Source organism: Oncorhynchus mykiss, chromosome 12 (assembly GCF_057628025.1).
Source record: "Oncorhynchus mykiss isolate SJ-2025 chromosome 12, ASM5762802v1, whole genome shotgun sequence".
NCBI classification, from domain to species: domain Eukaryota; kingdom Metazoa; phylum Chordata; class Actinopteri; order Salmoniformes; family Salmonidae; genus Oncorhynchus; species Oncorhynchus mykiss.
In genome coordinates this window covers 28,312,231-28,333,478 of record NC_143033.1, presented here as the reverse complement: position 1 = coordinate 28,333,478, position 21,248 = coordinate 28,312,231, and the positions used below count along the sequence as shown (strand labels likewise).

Here is a 21,248-nt window from a genome sequence, read left to right as displayed (position 1 = left end):
TCGTCGTGTTTGGAGGACAAAGAATGCTGAGTTGCATCCAAAAAACACCATACCTACTGTGAAGCATGGGGGTGGAAACATCATGCTTTGGGGCTGTTTTTCTGCAAAGGGACCAGGACGACTGATCCGTGTAAAGGAAAGAATGAATGGGGCCACGTATCGTGAGATTTTGAGTGAAAACTTATCAGCAAGGGCATTGAAGATGAAACGTGGCTGGGTCTTTCAGCATGACAATGATCCCAAACACACCGCCCGGGCAACAGAGTGGCTTCGTAAGAAGCATTTCAAAGTCCTGGAGTGGCCTAGCCAGTCTCCAGATCTCAACCCCATAGAAACTCTTTGGAGGGAGTTGAAAGTCTGTGTTGCCCAGCAACAGCCCCAAAACATCACTGCTCTAGAGGAGATCTGCATGGAGGAATGGGCCAAAATACCAGCAACAGTGTGTGTGAACCTTGTGAAGACTTACAGAAAACGTTTGACCTCTGTCATTGCCAACAAAGGGTATATAACAAAGTATTGAGAAACTTTTGTTATTGACCAAATACTTATTTTCCACTATAATTTGCAAATAAATTCATAAAAAATCCTACAGTGATTTTTCTGGATTTTTTTTCTTCTCATTTTGTCTGTCATAGTTGAAGTGTACCTATGATAAATGACAGGCCTCATCTTTTTAAGTGGGAGAACTTGCACAATTGGTGGCTGACTAAATACTTTTTTTGCCCCACTTTATGTGTGTGTGTGTATGTTCTATTTTCTAAAATACTTTTCTTTCTTAGTTATTTGACAGTTTTAGTGTGCATCTGTACTGTAGTGATACTCAGTCAATACATCTAATCAGCAGACCTAATGTGACACCACAAATTCTGACACAGTACTTGAACTGATTTCTGAAGCGGGTATTTAACACGGTCTTCTCCCCTTGATTGTCAGGACAAGGAGATCAGCAACAGTTTACCAGTGGTGGACCTGATTGATGCCATCCAACCTGGCAGCATCAGCTATGACCTGGTCAAGACTGGCAGCCTAGCAGCTGAGGACAAGTTGGAGAATGCCAAGTAAGACTTCCACTGATGAACCTGTCCAGACAAACTTTGATATGGGTTAGTGACCTATAATAAGAATTCAAGCTTCAATTACTTACTGGTTTTTGCTATACTTCCTGTTAACCTGAAATATGGGGGTTGTGAAGTGCCTTTGAAAGTATTCACACTCCTGGACTTTTTCCATATTTTGTTACAGCCTGAATTTAAAATTGATTAAATTGAGATTTTGTCACTGGCCTACACACAATACCCCATAATGTCAAAGTGAAATAATGTTTTTCAAAAAATTTACAAAATAATTCAAAATGAAAGCTGAAATGTCTTGTCAACTATTCAGCCCCTTTTTGTTATGGCAAGACTAAATGCGTTCAGGAGTAAATATTTGAATAACAAGTCACATAAGTTAGACTCTGTGCAATAATAGTGAGTAACATCATTTTTGAATGACTACCTCATCTCTGTACCCCAAACTCAGAATTATCTGTAAGGTCCCTCAGTCGAGCAGTGAATTTCAAACAGATATAACCACAAAGACCAGGGAGATTTTCCAATGTATTGCATAGGACACCTTAAAGAAGACATTGACTATCCTGTTGCGTTGTTGAAGTCATTAATTACATGTTGGATGGTGTATCAATACACCCCGTCACTACAAAGACGAAGGTGTCCTTCCTAACTCAGTTGCCGGAGAGGAAGGAAACCACTCGGATTTCACCAGAGACCAATGGTGACTTTAAAACAGTTTAATGGCTGTGATATAAGAGGATGGATCAACAATTTTGTAGTTACTCCACAATACTAATTGATAGAGCAAAAAGGAATCCTGTGCAGAATAAAATATTTAAACAGCATCCTGTTTGCGTTAAGTAATACGGCAAAAAATGTGGCAAAGCTGTTAACATTTTGTCCTGAATACAAAGCGTTATGCATGTTTGCGGCAAATACAACACTCAGTACCACACTCCATAATTTCAAGCATAGTGGTGGCGGCATCATGTTATGGGCATGCTTGTAATCGTGAAGGACTGGAGTTTTTCAGGGTAAGTAGAAATGGAATGGAGCTCAGCACAGGTGAAATCCTATAGGAAACCCTAGTTGTCTGCTTTCCACCAGACACTGGAAGATGAAGTCACCTTTCAGCAGAACAATAACCTGAAACACAAAGCCAAATATTGCTTCCCAAGACATTGAATGTGGCTGAGATAGCTCTGAGTGGTTGTCTAGCAATGAACAACAACCAATTTGACAGCTTGAAGAATAAAAAATGTAATAATGAGTGGGCAAATGTTGCACAATCCAGGTGTGGAAAGCTCTTTGAGACTTAAGGCACTGCGTGGTCAACCGGACATATGCATTGGCAATGCAACATTTACGGTGATACGGCCTCTGTAGAAGTCAGAGCAGTCATACTACTTGCACTTCGCAGAGCAGCTTTTAGGGAGGGTGTGTGTTCAGAGTATTCAGACCCCTTGACTTTTTCTACATTTTGTTTAGCCTTATTCTAAAATGTATTAAATGGTTTTTTTCACCCATCAATCTACACGCAATAACCCATAATGACAAAGCAAAAACAGGTTTTTAGGCCTCCCGATATGGCGCAGTGGTCTAAGGCACTGCATCGTGCTAGAGGCGTCACTACAGATCTGGGCTGTGTTGCAGCCGGCTGCAACCGTGAGACCTGAGGTGGCGTACAATTGGCCCAGCATCGCCCGGGTTAGGGGAGGGTTTGACCTGCTGGGATGTCCTTGTCGCTAGAGCGTGATGGGACTCCTGTGGCGGGCTGGACGCATGCATGCTGACACGGTCGCCAGTTGGACGGCGCTTCCTCTGACACATTGGTGCGGTTGGATCCCTGGTTAAGTGAGCAGTGTCAAGAAGCAGTACTGCTTGGTGAGAAAAAGGATTAAACATTTTCTTGGTGCAAATTGATTCAAAATAAACATCACATTTGTATAAGTATTCAGATCCTTTAAGTACTTCGTTGAAGCACCTTTGGCTGCTATTACAGCCTCGAGTCTTGGGTATGACGACTACAATCTTGGCACACCTGTATTTGGGGAGATTCTTCTCTGCAGAGCCGTTCAAGCTTGGTCAGATTGTATAGGGAGCATCGCTGCTCAACTATTTTCAGGTCTCTCCAGAGATGTTCAATCAATCGGGTTCAAGTCTGAGCTCTGGCTTAGCCACTCAAGGGAATTCAGAGACTTGTCCCAGGTGGCCTTGGCTGTGGGGTTAGGGTCGTTGTCCTGTTGGAAGGTGAACTTTGGCCCCAGTCTGAGGTTCTGAGCGCTCAGGTGCAGGTTTTCATCAAGGATCTCGCTGTACTTTGCTCTGTTAATCTTTCCCTCGATTGATCCTGACTAGTCTCCCTGTCCCTGCCGTGATCCTGACTAGTCTCCCTGTCCCTGCCGTGATCCTGACTAGTCTCCCTGTCCACCATACTTCACCGTAGGGATAGTGGCAGGTTTCCTCCTGATGTGACGCTTGGCATTCAGGCCAAAGAGTTCAGTCTTGTTTTCATCAGACCAGAGAATCTTGTTTCTCATGGTCTTAAGTCCTTTGGGTGCCTTTTGGCAAAATCCAAGCAGCCGGTTGTGCCTCTCATTGAGAATTGGCTGCCATCTGGCCACTCTACCATGAAAGTCTGATTGGTGGAGTACTGCGGAGATGTTGTCCTGGAAGGTTCTCCCATCTCTACAGAATAACTCTGGAGGTCTGGAAGAGTTGCCATCGGGTTCTTGTTCACCTCTCTGACCGAGATCCTTCTCCCCGGGCGGCCACTTCTAAGAATCACATTTTATTTGTCACATACACATGGTTAGCAGATGTTAATGCGAGTGTAGCGAAATGCTTGTGCTTCTAGTTCCGACAATGCAGTAATAACCAACAAGTAATCTAACAATTTCACAACTACCTTATACACACACAAGTCTAAACGGATGATAAAGATATATGAATGAGTGATGGTACAGTATGGCATAGGCAAGATGCAGTAGATGGTATCGAGTACAGTATATACCCTACATTACTCAGCTCATATGTATGTCAACATATTAACGGGCATTGTTTAAAGTGGCTAGTGATAATTTATGTAAAAAAATGTTTCCATTTTTAAAGTGGCTGGAGTTGAGTCAGTATGTTGGCAGCAGCCACTCAATGTTAGTGGTGGCTGTTTAACAGTCTGGCCTTGAGATTGAAAAACAGCTTATGTCTCTCGGTCCCTGCTTTGATGCACCTGTACTGACCTCGCCTTCTGGATGATAGTGGGGTGAACAGGCAGTGGCTCGGGTGGTTGTCCTTGACGATCTTTATGGCCTTCCTGTGACATCGGGTGGTGTAGATGTCCTGGAGGGCAGGTAGTTTGCCCCCGGTGATGCGTTGTGCAGACCTCACTACCCTCTGGAGAGCCTTACGGTTGTGGGCGGAGCAGTTGCCGTACCAGGCGGTGATACAGCCCGACAGGATGCTCTCGATTGTGCATCTGTAGAAGTTTGTGTGCTTTTGGTGACGAGCAGAATTTCTTCAGCCTCCTGAGGTTGAAGAGGCGCTGCTGTGCCGCCTTCACCACGCTGTCTGTGTGGGTGGACCATTTCAGTTTGTCCATGATGTGTACGCCGAGGAACAAAACTTAGTACTGTCCCGTCAATGTGGATAGGGGGGTGCTCCCTCAGCTGTTTCCTGAAGTCCACGATCATCTCCTTTGTTTTGTTGACATTGAATGTGAGGTTATTTTCCTGACACCACACTCCGAGGGCCCTCACCTCCTCCCTGTAGGCCGTCTCGTCGTTGTTGGTAATCAAGCCTACCACTGTAGTGTCTGCAAACTTGATGATTGAGTTGGAGGCGTGCATGGCCACGCAGTTGTGGGTGAACAGGGAGTACAGGAAAAGGCTCACTGTCCCCCCCCCCCCTCCCCCTTTGTGGGGCCCCAGTGTTGAGGATCAGCGGGGTGGCAATGTTTCCTACCCTCATCACCTGGGGGCGGCCCGTCAGGAAATCCAGTACCCAGTTGTACAGGGCGGGGTCGAGACCCAGGTTCTCGAGCTTGATGACGAGTTTGGAGGGTACTATGGTGTTAAATGCTGAGCTGTAGTGAATGAACAGCTTTCTCACAGGTATTCTTCTTGTCCAGATGGGTTAGGGCAGTGTGGTTGCTATTGTGTCTGTGGACCTATTGGGGTGGTAAGCAAATTGGAGTGGGTCTAGGGTGTCAGGTAGGGTGGAGGTGATATGGTCCTTGACCAGTCTTAAATCACTTCATGAGGACGGAAGTGAGTGCTACGGGAAGGTAGTCGTTTAGCTCAGTTACCTTAACTTTCTTGGGAACAGGAACAATGGTGGCCCTCTTGAAGCATGTAGGAACAGCAGACTGGGATAAGGATTAATTGAATATGTCTGAACACACCAGCCAGCTGGTCTGCGCATGCTTTGAGGATGCGGCTGGGGATGCTGTCAGGGCCTGCAGCCTTGCGAGGGTTTTACTCACGTCGACTGCAGTGAAGGAGAGTCCGCATGTTTTGGTTGCAGGCCGTCTCAGTGGCACTGTATTGTCCTCAAAGCGAGCAAAGAAGTTGTTTAGTCTGTCTGGGAGCAAGACATCCTAGTCCGCGACGGGGCTCTTCTAGGAAGAGTCTTGGTGGTTCCAAACGTCTTCCGTTTCAGAATGGAGGCCACTGTTCTTGGACCTTCAATGCTGCAGAAATGTTTTAGTACACTTACCCAGATCTGTGCCTCGACACAATCCTGTCTCGGATCTCTACGTACAGTTCCTTCAACCTCATGGCTTGATTTTTGCTCTGACATGCTATGTGAACTGTGGGACCTTTTTTTTATGTCGATCGGTGTGTCCCCTTATAAATCATGTCCAATAAATTGAAATTACCACAGGTGGATGCTAAGTTGTAGAAACATCTCAAGGATGATCAATGGCAACTGAGCTCAATTTCAAGTATCCTAGCAAAGGGTCAGAATGCTTATGTAAATGAGGTGTTTCTGTTCTATTTTTAATACATTTGCAACAACCTGTTTTGCTTTGTCATTATGGGGTATTGTGTTGAATAAGGTTGTAATGTAACTATGTTAGTGAAGGGATCTGAATACTTTCTAAATGCACTGTACAGGACCTCCTGCCCCCACCTACTGTCAACCAATCATGTCAATACGGAGCTATATGGAGCCCTCATTGTTACAAAATTTGAATGCAGTACGGAGCTCAATTTGGCCTCCGGAGGCTCCGCAGTTTCGTCACACAATCCATAGGAAGCCACCAACCAAATTTTCGGATAATTAGACTCAGAGCTATAAACGCTTAAAGTGTTGACTTGGTGTGAATACTTATGTAAATTAGATTTCAGTATTTCATTTTCAATGTCTATACATGTTTTCACTTTGTCATTTATGGGGTGTATATAGGCGGATGAGGTCTTCATTTTGAATTCAAACTGTAACACGAGGTGTATGAATACTTTAAAGGCACACTAATATATCAAGAAGTCATGCGAATGAATATTCAACAAATGTCAATGTCTTGTCATGCAAGAAAGTGCTGATCAATATTAAATGAAACCACTTATTTCTACTCTTAGATATGCCATTTCCATGGCGAGGAAGATCGGGGTGTGTGTCTACGCTCTCCCAGACGACCTGGTGGAGGTCAAGTCCAAAATGGTAATGACGGTGTTCGCATGCTTGATGGGCCGGGGGATGAAGTGGCCTTAACCAAGATGCTGTGTCACTTTGGCATCGACAAACTACCCACAAGCCATTTGCTTGATGAAGGGCGACCTGGGAATTTAGAAAGACGTGGAAGAAAATGTTACTAAAAGTGCCAGTGTTACTTCAACCTCGTTTTGAACAGCAATATGTTTGCACAATATTTTGTAGTATTCTTAAGTGAAGCCCATAGCATGTTTCTGAAGAAGACTAGGCCTGTTAGAGGACAACTTGGTATGTTACTTCTCAATATGTAACACTCCATTTGTTTCAGAATGCTGTATGGTATGTGCATTTTTACTGTTACTACTATATGCTTGCTGTTCACACTACATATTCATAACATCCCTTACAGTGGATGACAAGCTTTAACTTGGTTAAACTGAAATTGTGGAGTATTAACTTTCCCCTCTGCCCTATTGAAATGCAAGCATATATTTATAGCTGGTCTTGGCAACAGCTGCATATCTCTAAAACAGAAGCCATAAGGTCAAACCTTAGTAATGACCAAGCCTGAAGGGTATTCTGTTTCTGTTTTTTTCAATTATGCTAGCTAGTAAGCTGAAATGAGCTAGGTGTCTTGTCTAGCATTTTTGTATTGGACTAAAGATGTCTTACTCTGGAAGAAAGGGGGAGCTTACTGAGTTCAGTTTCATTCCTTTTCATTTTGTCTTGATGCTATATTCTGTTGCACATAAAGGTTTCCATTTAATCTTTTGAATTCACCATGACCAAAAAATATAGCTGACATATTTCTGCATTCCATATAGTGGCGTTACCATACCAATGCGTTTTTGTCTAGTGTATAAATGTTTACTCTGCAGTGCTTTATACATAAAGAGAACAATAAATAAAACAATGCATACAAATCTGCTTTTTATTTGTACTTAGGCATGTCTTTATTGCACAAATATAAATGCAATGATTTTAAAGATAGTTTATATAATGCTGTACAAAGGAAATCAGTTGAAATTAATTTATGGATTTCACATGACTGAATACAGATAGGCATCTCTTGGTCACTTCTTTTTTTATTTTTTATTTGTGGCTCAATAAACCAGTCAGTGTTTGGTGACCACTATTTGCTTTGTGTCGAGTTGATTGTGGCCTATGGAATGTTGTCCCACTCTTCAATGGCTGTGTGAAGTTGCTGGATATTGGCGGGAACTGGAACACGCTGTCGTACAGGTTCATCCAGAGTATCCCAAATATGCTCAATGGGTGACGTGTTTGTGTAAGCATGCCATTTGAAGAACTGGGACGTATACAGATCCTCAGGATCTCATCACGGTATCTCTGCAATCAAAATTGCCATAGATAAAAATGCAATTGTGTTCATTGTCTAGCGTATACCTGTCCATACCATAACCCCCACCTCCACCATGGTGCACAGTATTCACAACGTTGCCATCAGCAAACCGCTCGCCCACATGTGGTCTGGGGTTGAGGCCGGTTGGACGTACTGCCAAATTCTCTAATACAACACAGCCAGTTAATTTCTCTACCATAAACTTTCAATTATCTGGCAACAGCTCGGGTGGATGTTCCTACAGCCAGCATTCCAAATCCAGCTCCCTCAAAACTTAAGATGTCTGTGGCATTATGCTGTGTGACAACTGCACAGTGTCCTTTTATTGTCCCCAGCACAAGGTGCACCTGTGCTTTTTGAAGGTGTGAAACAATTTCTGGGATCTTATTTCAGGTCATGGGACCAACACTTTTACATGTGTTTTTGTTTAGTATACATTGTAGAACCTTATTTCATTCATGATCATAAAGTATTTGTCCCTTGACAAGCAGACAACATTAGCATAGTGATTGGTGGTTCTGTTTCATTGTGTGCTGCGGGGGGTCTGAAGGGATGTATGCTCTGTGGACTGTCTGCCTGCGGGCTTTTCTCTACACTGGAGGGAAAGAGTGATGGGGTTGCACCACCCTAGGATTTTTACTACAGTGCGGTTTACCAATTTACCCAAATACATTTGCTTACTTTTCTCCAGATACCAGCATGGTCTAGTTGCTTGCATTCACAAGTATCAATCCATAAAGTAACAATAGGCTGCTGTACAGTGATAGTGGAACTTCTGTGTTAGTTAGATGGATGTATTCTCCATCCATACAGAGGCGTTTTGGTGGAGTAGTGATTAATTCATGGTGAACCCAGATAGCAGATCATTGGATGCTGTTCACTAGTCTAGATTCTGGGAATGCTCTCAGCCACAAGCCCCTCAGGCTTTCTAAGCACTCCACTCAGACTGTGTTCACTAAGTTGAGACTGTCTGCCACAGTTTGTCAGAGAGCTCTGTGAGGGAGAAAGATGAGATGAGGGGATGGCAGACAGCTTTGGCTCTCATGGGCTTCATTATCTGGACTTGCAGGAACTAAATGCTACATTGAGGAGTCTACTTTGTCTATGTTAGTGTTCATTAGTGACTGAATCAAAAGGAATCAAAAGGACAAATACCACCGTAGGGATGGAGCCACGTTTCCTCTTGATGTGACGCTTTGCATTCAGGCCAAAGAGTTCAATCTTGGTTTCATCAGACCAGAAAATCTTGTTTCTCATCGTCTGAGTCCTTTAGGTGCCTTTTACTAAAGTAGGCTGTCATATGCCTTGTACTGAGGAGTGGCTTCCATCTGGCTGCTTTATCATAGGCCTGATAGGTGGAGTGCTGCAGAGATGGTTGTCCTTCTGGAAGGTTCTCCCATCGCCACTCTGGAGCTCTGTCAGTGACCATCGGGTTCTTGGTCACCTCCCTGACCAAGGCCCTTCTCCGATTGCTCAGTTTGGCCAGGCGGCCAGATCTTTGAAAAGTCTTGGTGGTTCCAAACTTCTTCCATTTAAGAATGATGGCGGCCATTGTGTTCTTGGGGACCTTCAATGCTCCCGACATCTTTTGATACCCTTCCACAGATCTTTGCCTCGACACAATCCTGCCTCGGCACAATTCGTTCGATCTCATGGCTTGGTTTTTGCTCTGACATGAACTGTGGTACCTTATATAGACAGGTGTGTGCCTTTCCAAATCATGTCCAGTCAATTGAATTTACCACAGATGGACTCCAAGTTGGAGAAACATTTCAAGGATGATCAATGGAAACAGGATGCACTTAAGCTGAATTTCGAATCTCATAGCAAAGTGTCTGAATGCTTATGAAAATAAGGTATTTCTGTTCTTAATTTTAAATAAATGTGCACAAATTTCGAAAAACCTGTTTTTCCCCTGCCTTTATATGGGGTATTTAGTGTAGATTGATTTTTTTTTTTCTTTTTTCTCTTTAATCCATTTTAGATTAAGGCTGTAATGTAACAACGTGTGGGGAAAGGGTTTGAATACTTTCCGAATGCACTGTACAGAGGAATGTGATTAATTTGGTACAATGTGGAGCATTCCTTTGAATTAATTAATGGCATGTCCAGTCGTAATATGGCCTGGGAAGAAGCACACAAGAAGCACAGGTCTACATTGAAGGGGGCTTTTCTAGAACCTGGTGAGTTTGACGGAAGATAAATACTCTATGTATTTTTCTGGACTTAATTAGTTAAATAAGTAGATACCTATTTGACCCTCCCCCCCAAAAAACAAAACAAAAAAAACGCTGCAATAGTACCAAAAACAATATATATACTAATTCTACTACTTGTCCTGAGTTGCAGCATGGTCTAGCTCCACACTCCATCACAGCAGATGGCGCTCTCACATTCTGGGCGTTTGTGGACCTGCCAGTGTTGTCGTTTTTGCAACCATAAAAGCGCTCGTTGAAACTCCACGCAGATAACGTGCGTTTTTCAATTTAATTTGTTGTCTGAAGAAAACGAAAGGTATGGTTATGTTATCCATTTGTTCAACGCCAGTGAACGAACATGTGTACATTTGTTTGGCTGGAGGTTTAATATATGGCGTTTTGTTAGCCATCTAACGTTAGTTTGCTAACTCGTTCGTATTTTTGTAGCTAACCAACCATAGCTGACTAGCTAGCCAAATAAAATTTGCTAGTTTGGTAACGTTAGCTAGCTAGCTGCCATATAGGCAATTTATTTGCTGAATGTCAACTAGCTTGATACCGTTCTCCCTTTTGCTATTTATACATCAGTGTAAAAAATGCTAGCTCAAAATGTAGTTAGCTGGCTAACTAGCTAAATTAGTCTGTTAGCATGTTGCCAGAAGATACCAGCCCTACTGTTTCGATACCAACCCTACCGTTCACATCGAACTACACAGGGGTCGGAACGCAATCATGTTAAATCATAGTTATATTTTAAGAGGCCGTGGAACCGGCGCCATATACTGGTCGGAAAATGTACCGCTCAAAGCAGGGATGGGATATCCTACTGTATATGACCTTTATCCACACTGTTCCATCGAGTAGATTGAAATAATGCTAGTTTTCTCGGAAATCCGAAATGTTCTGCCTCATGCTAGTTAGCAGTAGCCCCCACACCCATAATGTAATGGGGTGTTGAGTTGAACAAGAAAGGAGCTGATTGGCTGACACTGCCATTCCAAAATGTCTGTGGTGGCTACTGCAAACTAGCATGAGCCTCCAATGTGTTTTAATGTAACCATGGTTGTGTTTGACCCAAGTGCAAGTCCGTGTAAACGAGCGTGATGGTAGGGTCGGTATCTTCTGGCAAGTTTTTGTTATCAGGACATGTCATTCCCATGCCCAGCTGAATCTCTTCTCTGTTTCTAGCTAAGCTGTGTTAGTGGATGAAGATGTTGGAAGGGACAATAATGATATTGGTACGATATGTCATTGTATTATTCTTTCCCTTGTTCTCTTTCTGGATAGGACAATGAGTGGAGGATTCAACTTTGGACAAGCGTCCAGTACTGGATTCAGCTTTGGAGCTCCCAAAACCACAGCTGCAACTGCCCCAGCCACAGGCTTTGGGATGCCTAGTGCTGCAGCTCCAGGTGGTGGCTTCTCTTTCGGAACCCCCAGCACTCCCCAGGCCCCAGTAGCTGCCCCCCAGAGCTCTGGGCTGTTTGCTATGCCCACCCAGGGTAGCACAAACCCAACTGGAGGGTTCAGCTTTGGGACCCCTGCACAGAGCAGTACTCCTGCAGGAGGAGGCTTCTCTTTTGGGTGGGTCTGTTCGATGATGTAGATTGCATGGATGTTTGGGTAGTTATATTATCTTAGGGTAGCATTGATGGTGAGCTGAACAAACTCCTGAGTGGCTTAAGGCACTGCGTGTCTGTGCAAGAGGTGTTGCTACGGTCCCTGGTTCGAATTCAGGTTGTATCACATCCGGCTGTGATTGGAAGTCCCATAGGGCGGCGCACAATTGGCCCAGCGTCGTCCGGGTTTGGCCGGGGTAGGCAGTTGTTGTAAATATTTTTTTTCTTAACTAACTTGCCTAGTTAAATAAAATAAACTTGGTAGGTTGTTGCCTGTGTAGCTTACAGTAGGATTGTAATCGTATTTTCTCTTGCTTTTGTCTTTAGGACTCCCATTGCTAAACTCAATCTGGGTACACCAGTCGCCTCTCAACCTGCACTGACTGGGCTAACTATGGGGATGGCAACCCCCTCCTCTGGGACAGGCTTTGGACTTGGTGGGGGTCTCGCCACACAAACCACTGCTGCCCCTGCAGGAGGGGGGTTCAGCTTTGGGACCGCAGGGGGGCTTGGAGCCCCTGTTGCCCAAACTCAGCCCCAGACCCAACCCGCTGCAGCTGGTGGACTCTCTTTAGGAACTCCTGCTGAAGCCACCCAAATTATGGGAGGTGGGTTTAGTTTTGGTGCAGCCAAGGTCCAGGCCACCACAGCCCCAGCCCCTACTGTAACCGTAGGAGGGGGCTTCTCATTTGGAAACAGCACACCTGCCAGCCTCTCCCTGGGGACCCAGCCCACAAGTGAGTTTTCTGAGCTCCTCATCTGTTTATCAGATCATGGGTAATGTACTATAAATGCCATTATTACTTTACATCAGAGGTTTTTTTCATCCTGAATAATAGTATTTTGTCTTTACTCAGGTCTGACTCTGAACTCTGTGGCCTCAACAGCTGTACCAACCACAATCCAGGTTGGAGGATTCGCTTTTGGCGTCAAACCTTCTGGTAAATGGGGGAATCGGAGACATTTGGCATATATGAAACGAATATCTGACAAATTGTAGATTTTATTTTTGTAAACTGAAAATGTGCTGTTTTTTTAAGGGGGTGTGTCCCTGTTTTTAAACTATTAACGGCTATGAGTTTAAGATGATCAATTCTTTTCTCTCAAGCTACTCCAGCCCCGACTGCAACTGCCCCGGCTACCCAAGCCTCATTAGGTTCTTCTCTCTTTGCTGTACCAGCATCAACAGCAGCTCCTGCTACAGCAGCAATCACAGGATTTTGTGAGTTTTATTTCCTACTAGCGAGCTCTTGCTTGAAATATCAAGTGTTGGAAAACTCAAAAATAAGGTTATATTGGCTTTCTAACATTCTGTGGTGGAATTAAATGTCTTGACTCTCTTCTGGTTAGTGGGCGCTGCCCCTACCTCCGCTGCCCCGGCTGCCACCTCAACAGCGGGAAGTACCCTGGGCTTCATGCTCAAACCCCTGGGAGCAGTCACTGCCACAACTACTGCCCCAGTTGGCACAGGTACTATACAGGTTCACTGTTTTATCATGCAGGATTATTAGAATAACTAGAGCTTGATATTGTTGCCTGTTTATGCAAAATTGTGTATATGGGGTTGTTCATTAAGTATTTTTGTCATATTTGTGAATTCCTCATTGTAGTGTTTGTTTTAGCTGCCCCTACCACAACCACAGGTTTCTCACTGGCTATGAAACCTGCGGGCGCCATTGGCATTGGTGTAACGGCCCCCATCACTGGCGTAGCCACAACCATTGCTACTGTTACAGCAAGGTACTGCAGGGTTCAGCCTGTCCAGTTTATTACAATCACTCACTGCAATATCTCTCACTGTATTTGTATCCTTAACCATTGTATTTAGGGTTGGGGTTAATTCAATTTCAATTAATTCAATTCTGGAAGTAAACTGAAATCCGTGTACGTAGTCATGGAACCAATGTTTAAGTACTGTTTTACCCACTTCATATGTATTTACTGTATTCTAGTCAAGGCCTATCCTATTTAACTATTGCTGTACATATACTGTATAATACAGATGTATCCATATTGTCTGTACATCCCATCACATACAGTGCCTCCGGGAAGTACTCAGACCCCTTGACTTTTTCCAAATGTTGTTACGTTACAGCCTTATTCTAAAATGTATTCAATTGTTTTTTTCCCTCATCAATCTCTAGGAAGTCTGTGATAACAAACTTCCATTTAAGAATGATGGGGGCCATTTTTTGGGGGGGACCTTCAATGCTGCAGACGTTTTTGGGTACCCTTCCCCAGATCTGTGCCTCGACACAATCCTGTCTCGGAGCTCTACGAACAATTCCTTTGACCTATTGGCTTGGTTTTTGTTCTGACATGCATTGTCGACTGTCCCACAGGTGGACTCCAATGAAGTTGTAGAAACATCTCAAGGATCATCAATGGAAACAGGATACACCTGAGCTTAATTTTGAGTTTCATAAAGTGTCTGAATACTTATTTAAATAAGGTATTTCTGTTTCTTTGATACATTTGCAGACATTTCTAAACCTGGTTTTATTTCATACGTTTTAGAATAAAATGTAAAGTAACCAAATGTGGAAAAGGTCTAGTGGTCTGAATACTTTCCGACGTGTGTGTGTGTACAAAAGCTGAAGAACATACGCACATCCAGGTACTTTCCGCAGGTGTTGGAGTTGTAGGCAAACTCATAGAAAACAGAAAGAAAAATCTGTGTACACACATTGCTCATCCTAATATTTCTTAAATCTGTTCTTTGACTTTTTTAGATTTGTGTGTATTGTTAGATATTACTGCAATGTTGGCGCTAGGAACACAAGCATTTCGCTACACCCCCAATAATTTCTGCTCTGTATGTGACTGATTTGTGACTGGTCCCTTACTCCTCCCCCTGCAGTGCTCCTCCAGTGATGTCATATATGCAACTAGAGGGTCTCATTAACAAGTGGAGTCTTGAGCTGGAGGACCAGGAGAGGCATTTCTTACAGCAAGCTACCCAGGTCAACGCCTGGGACCGCACGCTGGTGGAGAACGGAGAGAAGGTAAACAGACATGTCATTATAGTGGCACTTCTCGTAACTGCACCACTAGAAGCTAGGCAATGCTATTTGTTTTAATCTCATATGAAGTTGAACATTGAGGTCTCTTCATGGCAGATGTTTGAAGGGCATGTTCATCTCGTTGTTACAGATCACATCACTGCACAGGGAGATGGAGAAAGTGAAATTGGACCAAAGAAGGTAGCGGTTAACAGCTTTATTTCTTATAATGTATTTGAATATATCAGATCATTCCGAATTTTGTCTTATCTGTAAGTAGATCTATTGTAATTGTCAATGTTTATTGTATGACCTTGTGTTTCTGCTCTCTACCCCGTCCCAGGCTGGACCAGGAACTGGACTTCATCCTGTCACAACAGAAGGAGCTGGAGGACCTGCTGTCCCCACTGGAGGAGTCTGTCAAAGAACAGAGTGGAACCATCTACATGCAGAACGCAGACGAGGAACGCGAGAGGACGTAAGGTTTTACCAAAGGTCTTTCTGAGTGAAAACCAATGCACAGTGAACTGAATCATGACTAAGTGATACAGTGCCTTGCGAAAGTATTCGGGCCCCTTGAACTTTGCGACCTTTTGCCACATTTCAGGCTTCAAACATAAAGATATAAAACTGTACTTTTTTGTGTAGAATCAACAACAAGTGGGACACAATCATGAAGTGGAACGACATTTATTGGATATTTCAAACTTTTTTAACAAATCAAAAACTGAAAAATTGGGCGTGCAAAATTATTCAGCCCCTTTACTTTCAGTGCAGCAAACTCTCTCCAGAAGTTCAGTGAGGATCTCTGAATGATCCAATGTTGACCTAAATGACTAATGATGATAAATACAATCCACCTGTGTGTAATCAAGTCTCCGTATAAATGCACCTGCACTGTGATAGTCTCAGAGGTCCGTTAAAAGCGCAGAGAGCATCATGAAGAACAAGGAACACACCAGGCAGGTCCGAGATACTGTTGTGAAGAAGTTTAAAGCCGGATTTGGATACAAAAAGATTTCCCAAGCTTTAAACATCCCAAGGAGCCCTGTGCAAGCGATAATATTGAAATGGAAGGAGTATCAGACCACTGCAAATCTACCAAGACCTGGCCGTCCCTCTAAACTTTCAGCTCATACAAGGAGAAGACTGATCAGAGATGCAGCCAAGAGGCCCATGATCACTCTGGACGAACTGCAGAGATCTACAGCTGAGGAGGGAGACTCTGTCCATAGGACAACAATCAGTCGTATATTGCACAAATCTGGCCTTTATGGAAGAGTGGCAAGAAGAAAGCCATTTCTTAAAGATATCCATAAAAAGTGTTGTTTAAAGTTTGCCACAAGCCACCTGGGAGACACACCAAACATGTGGAAGAAGGTGCTCTGGTCAGATGAAACCAACATTGAACTTTTTGGCAACAATGCAAAACCTTATGTTTGGCGTAAAAGCAACACAGCTGAACACACCATCCCCACTGTCAAACATGGTGGTGGCAGCATCATGGTTTGGGCCTGCTTTTCTTCAGCAGGGACAGGGAAGATGGTTAAAATTGATGGGAAGATGGATGGAGCCAAATACAGGACCATTCTGGAAGAAAACCTGATGGAGTCTGCAAAAGATCTGAGACTGGGACGGAGATTTGTCTTCCAACAAGACAATGATCCAAAACATAAAGCAAAATCTACAATGGAATGGTTCAAAAATAAACATATCCAGGTGTTAGAATGGCCAAGTCAAAGTCCAGACCTGAATCCAATCGAGAATCTGTGGAAAGAACTGAAAACTGCTGTTCGCAAATGCTCTCCATCCAACCTCACTGAGCTCGAGCTGTTTTGCAAGGAGGAATGGGAAAAAATGTCAGTCTCTCGATGTGCAAAACTGATAGACATACCCCAAGCGACTTACAGCTGTAATTGCAGCAAAAGGTGGCGCTACAAAGTATTAACTTAAGGGGGCTGAATAATTTTGCACGCCCAATTTTTCAGTTTTTGATTTGTTAAAAAAGTTTGAAATATCCAACAAATGTCGTTCCACTTCATGATTGTGTCCCACTTGTTGTTGATTCTTCACAAAAAATACAGTTTTATATCTTTGTTTGAAGCCTGAAATGTGGCAAAAGGTTGCAAAGTTCAAGGGGGCCGAATACTTTCGCAAGGCACTGTATCTCATCTTTATGCAATATCTCTTTCTGCAGGTACAAGCTTGCAGAGAACGTGGACGCCCAGCTGAAGAGGATGTCCCAAGATCTAAAGGAGATCATTGAACACCTGAATACATCCAGCGGGCCAGCTGATAACAGTGACCCGGTGAGAAGGAAAAACAGACTGATGTCTTTTGAATACCTTTCTGCCAGTGCTTTTACTTATGTAAATTGCCTGCATCTGCATCCGCGGTCAAACCACCCCTCATCACTGTCAAACGCTCCCTAAAACACTTCTGTGAGCAGGCCTTTCTAATCGACCTGGCCCGAGTATCCTGGAAGGATATTATCTTATCCCGTCAGTCGAGGATGCCTGGTCGTTCTTTAAAAGTAATTTCCTCACCATCTTAAATAAGCAAGCCCCTTTTAAAAAAATGTAGAACTAAGAACATATATAGCCCTTGGTTCACTCCAGACCTGACTGCCCTTGAACAGCACAAAAATATCCTGTGGCGGACTGCAATAGCATCGAATAGTCACCGATATGCAACTGTTCAGGGAAGTCAGGAACCAATAGACGCAGTCAGTCAGGAAAGCAAAGGCTAGCTTATTCAAACAGAAATTTGCATCCTGTAGCTCTAACTCCAAAAAGTTTTGGGGCACTGTCCATGGAGAACAAGAGCAGCTCCCAGCTGCACTGAGGCTAGGTAACACGGTCACCACCGATAAATTCATGATAATTGAACATTTCAATAAGCATTTCTCTACGGCTGGCCATGCTTTTCTCCTGGCTACCCCGGCCAACAGCAACTACATTACCCGAGCCTCCCCAGCTTCTCCTTCACCCAAATCCAGATAGCAGATGTCTGAAAGAGCTGCAAAACCTGGACCCGTACAAGTCAGCTGGGCTATACAATCTGGACCCTCTTTCTAAGACTATCCGCTGCCATTGTTGCAACCCCTACAACCAGTCTGTTCAACCTCTTTTGTATTGTCCGTGATCCCTAAAGATTGCTGGCTGCTACGGTCATCTCTCTCTTCAAAGGGGGTGATGCTCAGGACCCAAACTGTTATAGACTTATATCCATCCTGCCCTGCCTCTAAAGTCTTCGAAATCCAAGTTAATAAACAGATCACGGACCATTTTGAATCCCACCGTACTTTCTCCACTGTGCAATCTGGTTTCCGAGCTGGTCACGGGTACACCTCAGCCACGTTCAAGGTACTAAACGATATCATAACTGCCATCGATAAAAGACAGTGCTGTGCAGCCGTCTTCATTGACCTGGCCAAGGCTTTCGACTCTGTCAATCACCACATTCTTATCAGCAGACTCAATAGCCTTGGTTTCTCAAATGACTGCCTTGCCTGGTTCACCAACTACTTCGCAAACAGAGTTCGAGTTCAGTGTGTCAAATCGGAGGGCCTGTTGTCCGGACCTCTGGCAGTCTCTATGGGGATACCACAGGGTTCAATTCTCGGGCCGAGTCTTTTCTCTGTATATATCAATGATGTCGCTCTTGCTGCGGGTGATTCCCTGATCCACCTCTACGCAGACGACACCATTCTGTATACATCTGGCCTTTTTTTAAACACTGTTAACTAACCTTCAAACGAGCTTCAATGCCATACAACACTCCTTCTGTGGCCTCCAACTGCTCTTAAATGCTAGTAAAACCAAATACATGCTTTTCAACTGTTCGCTGCCCGCACCCGCCCGACTAGCCTCACTACTCTGGACGGTTCTGACCTAGAATATGTGGACAATTACAAATGTCTAGGTGTCTGGCTAGACTGTAAACTCTCCTTCCAGACTCATATTAAACATCTCCAATCCAAAATCAAATCTAGAATCGGCTCACGCCGCCAAATTTACCCTGTAAAACTGACTATCCTACTGATCCTCAACTTCGGCCATGTCATTTACAAAATAGCTTCCAATACTCTACTCAGCAAATTGGATGCAGTCTATCATTATCACACTTATACCACCCACCACTACGACCTGTATGCTCTAGTCAGCTGGACCTTGCCACATATTCGTCGCCAGACCCACTGGCTCCAGGTCATCTATAAGTCTTTGCTAGGTAAAGCCCCGCCATATCTCAGCTCAATGGTCATGCTAATAACACCTACCCGTTGCACGCGCTCCATTCGGTATATCTCACTGGTCATCACCAAAGCCAACACCTACTTTAGCCGCCTTTCCTTCCAGTACTCTGCTGCCAGTGACTGGAACTAATTGCAAAAATCGCTGTAGACTTATTTCCCTCACTAACTTTAAACATCAGCTATTTGAGCAGCTAACCGATTGCTGCAGCTGTACAAAGTCTCTGTAAATAGCCCACCCAATCTACCTACCTCATCCCCATATCGTTTTTATTTACTTTTCTGCTCTTTTGCACACCAGTATCTTTACTTGCACATCATCTTGTAATTTATCACTTGTGTTAATATGCTAAATTGTAATTACTTTGCTACTATGGCTTGTTTATTGCCTACCTCATGCCATTTGCACACACTATATATAGACTTTCTTTTTTCATTTTTTTTCTATTGTGTTGTTGACTGTACGTTTGTTTATCCCATGTGTAACTCTGTTTTTGTCGCACTGCTTTGCTTTTTCTTGGCCAGGTCGCAGTTGTAAATGAGAACTTGTTCTCAACTAGCTTACCTGGTTAAATAAAGATGAGAAATGTATTTCTACAGTTATTCTAAAGCAAATATATCACATGTTCTTTACTGTAGTTACCTGGTTTGTTTATTTTGGGAAGAGGAAATGTGTAAATAGTTATTCTAACACTTTTTTTTCTCTCTCCTTAGCTTCAGCAGATCTGTAAAATTCTCAATGCCCACATGGACTCTCTTCAATGGATTGACCAGAACTCGGGTCAGTATTTAACCCATGTGGTCTTGAGTAAACAACTTTTTAACTTGACCCTTGCTTCTGATAAAGTTGACATCCTTCAATCCATATTAACTCTGTAATATGTCTATCCTCAGTGCTTCTACAGAGAAGGGTGGAGGATGTGTCCAAACTCTGTGACAACCGACGCAAAGAGCAGGAGAAGACTTTTCGCATAACATTTCATTGAAGATTGCAATAATTAAGAATGAGAATGATATCATAAGAATGATATTGAGAATGTATATGTGCATTATGCAAGTTTATTTCTTTTTTTTTAATACAATGAAGATATTTTTGAGAGGAGTTATGTTAAAGATTTGCTTTTAATGCAGCATCAATTGTGATTTATAGAAAAGTACCCCAAGCTAAGGTGTGTGTGAGATGCACTTGTCAAATTTCAACACTGGTGCTGGGCAAATAATTAATTCTGAGTAAATAAAGAGTTGCACCCATGGGATCGATTAAATCCGTGACACTGAAGATCAGCGCTGTAGTGCAATTTAAATGTGTAGGTACTTCCTAATTGAGAAGACATAAGAAGCGTTGACCCATGCAAATCAATCAAATACATGTTTATTTGTCACATGCTTCGTAAACGGCTGTAGACTAATACTGATATGCTTGCTTACTACGGCCCTTATCATGAAATAAATATTTGAATTAACAAGGAATAAATACACAGTAACGACAACTTGGTTACACCGAGTCGGTGTGCAGTGATACTAGGTAATTGATGTAGGCATGTACATATAGGTGGGGATAAAGTGACTGGCTAATCAACAGGATCGATGAACAGCAGCCGCGTACACTGACTATTAAAGACATTAAGAACACCGTAAAATTGAGTTGCACCCAATTGTTCTTTCTAAAATGCCGCGCAGATGAAATATTCCGCAGAGAAGCACGACATTGAAGTCAACTAGTTTTCCCCTTTAACACGATCAACGTTTCGCGCTGCTGTCGAAATTGTTCTAGAATCAACACAATACTTGCCGCTTTCAATGTAACATACCGAAACAAAATGAACTAACCGCAAGGAATTATCTTGTTGGCAGAGCGCCTTGGAGTAGAATTGCATTGACATATACGACTCGATGCCAATTTATGCTTGATACGAAAAATTTGGTCTGGAGCTCCGTATGGACAGTGTGACGCAATTGCGAAGTGTTTTGACGGACGCAGGCCCAAATTGAGCTGTTTACCGCATCGCTGTGTGCCTCTCAAATGTAACAGCGCGGAGGTCTCCGTATAGCTCCGCATTGACATGATTGGTTGACGGTGGGGGAGGGCAGGAGGTCTTGTATAAACACA

The 21,248-nt window shown here is 43.4% G+C and overlaps 2 protein-coding genes across 3 annotated transcripts in view; both read left to right on the top strand.

Annotated features, from left to right (window-relative positions):
* Nucleotides 1-7,627, top strand: part of LOC110537315 (plastin-3) — a 30,342-nt gene extending 22,715 nt beyond the window's left edge. The window contains exons 15-16 of the mRNA XM_021623256.3: nucleotides 934-1,058; nucleotides 6,632-7,627. Of these exons, the coding sequence (XP_021478931.3) occupies nucleotides 934-1,058; nucleotides 6,632-6,764 (258 nt within the window). The 3' untranslated portion in view covers nucleotides 6,765-7,627. The remainder of the gene's footprint in view (nucleotides 1-933; nucleotides 1,059-6,631) is intronic.
* A 2,782-nt stretch (nucleotides 7,628-10,409) lies between these two features.
* LOC100135786 (nuclear pore complex glycoprotein p62) lies at nucleotides 10,410-20,389 on the top strand. Of its 2 annotated transcripts, none has more exons than XM_021622395.3 (13): nucleotides 10,410-10,581; nucleotides 11,553-11,849; nucleotides 12,212-12,621; nucleotides 12,742-12,825; nucleotides 12,993-13,106; nucleotides 13,235-13,354; nucleotides 13,495-13,624; nucleotides 14,745-14,889; nucleotides 15,038-15,087; nucleotides 15,230-15,364; nucleotides 17,084-17,195; nucleotides 19,853-19,919; nucleotides 20,033-20,389. In XM_021622395.3, exons 2-13 carry the CDS (start codon nucleotides 11,557-11,559, stop codon nucleotides 20,122-20,124), a joined length of 1,752 nt encoding a protein of 583 aa, XP_021478070.3. In that variant the 5' UTR covers nucleotides 10,410-10,581; nucleotides 11,553-11,556; the 3' UTR covers nucleotides 20,125-20,389.
* The last annotated feature ends 859 nt before the right edge of the window (nucleotides 20,390-21,248 follow it).

What these genes read in the sequence shown, in the direction of transcription:
- LOC100135786 (XM_021622395.3), top strand. Translation starts at nt 11,557, where the DNA reads ATGAGTGGAGGATTCAACTTTGGACAAGCGTCCAGTACTGGATTCAGC. An exon ending in CAGCTGATAACAGTGACCCG is followed by an intron (nt 17,196 to 19,852) that starts GTGAGAAGGAAA and finishes CTCTCTCCTTAG; the next exon opens with CTTCAGCAGATCTGTAAAAT. An exon ending in ATGGATTGACCAGAACTCGG is followed by an intron (nt 19,920 to 20,032) that starts GTCAGTATTTAA and finishes GTCTATCCTCAG; the next exon opens with TGCTTCTACAGAGAAGGGTG.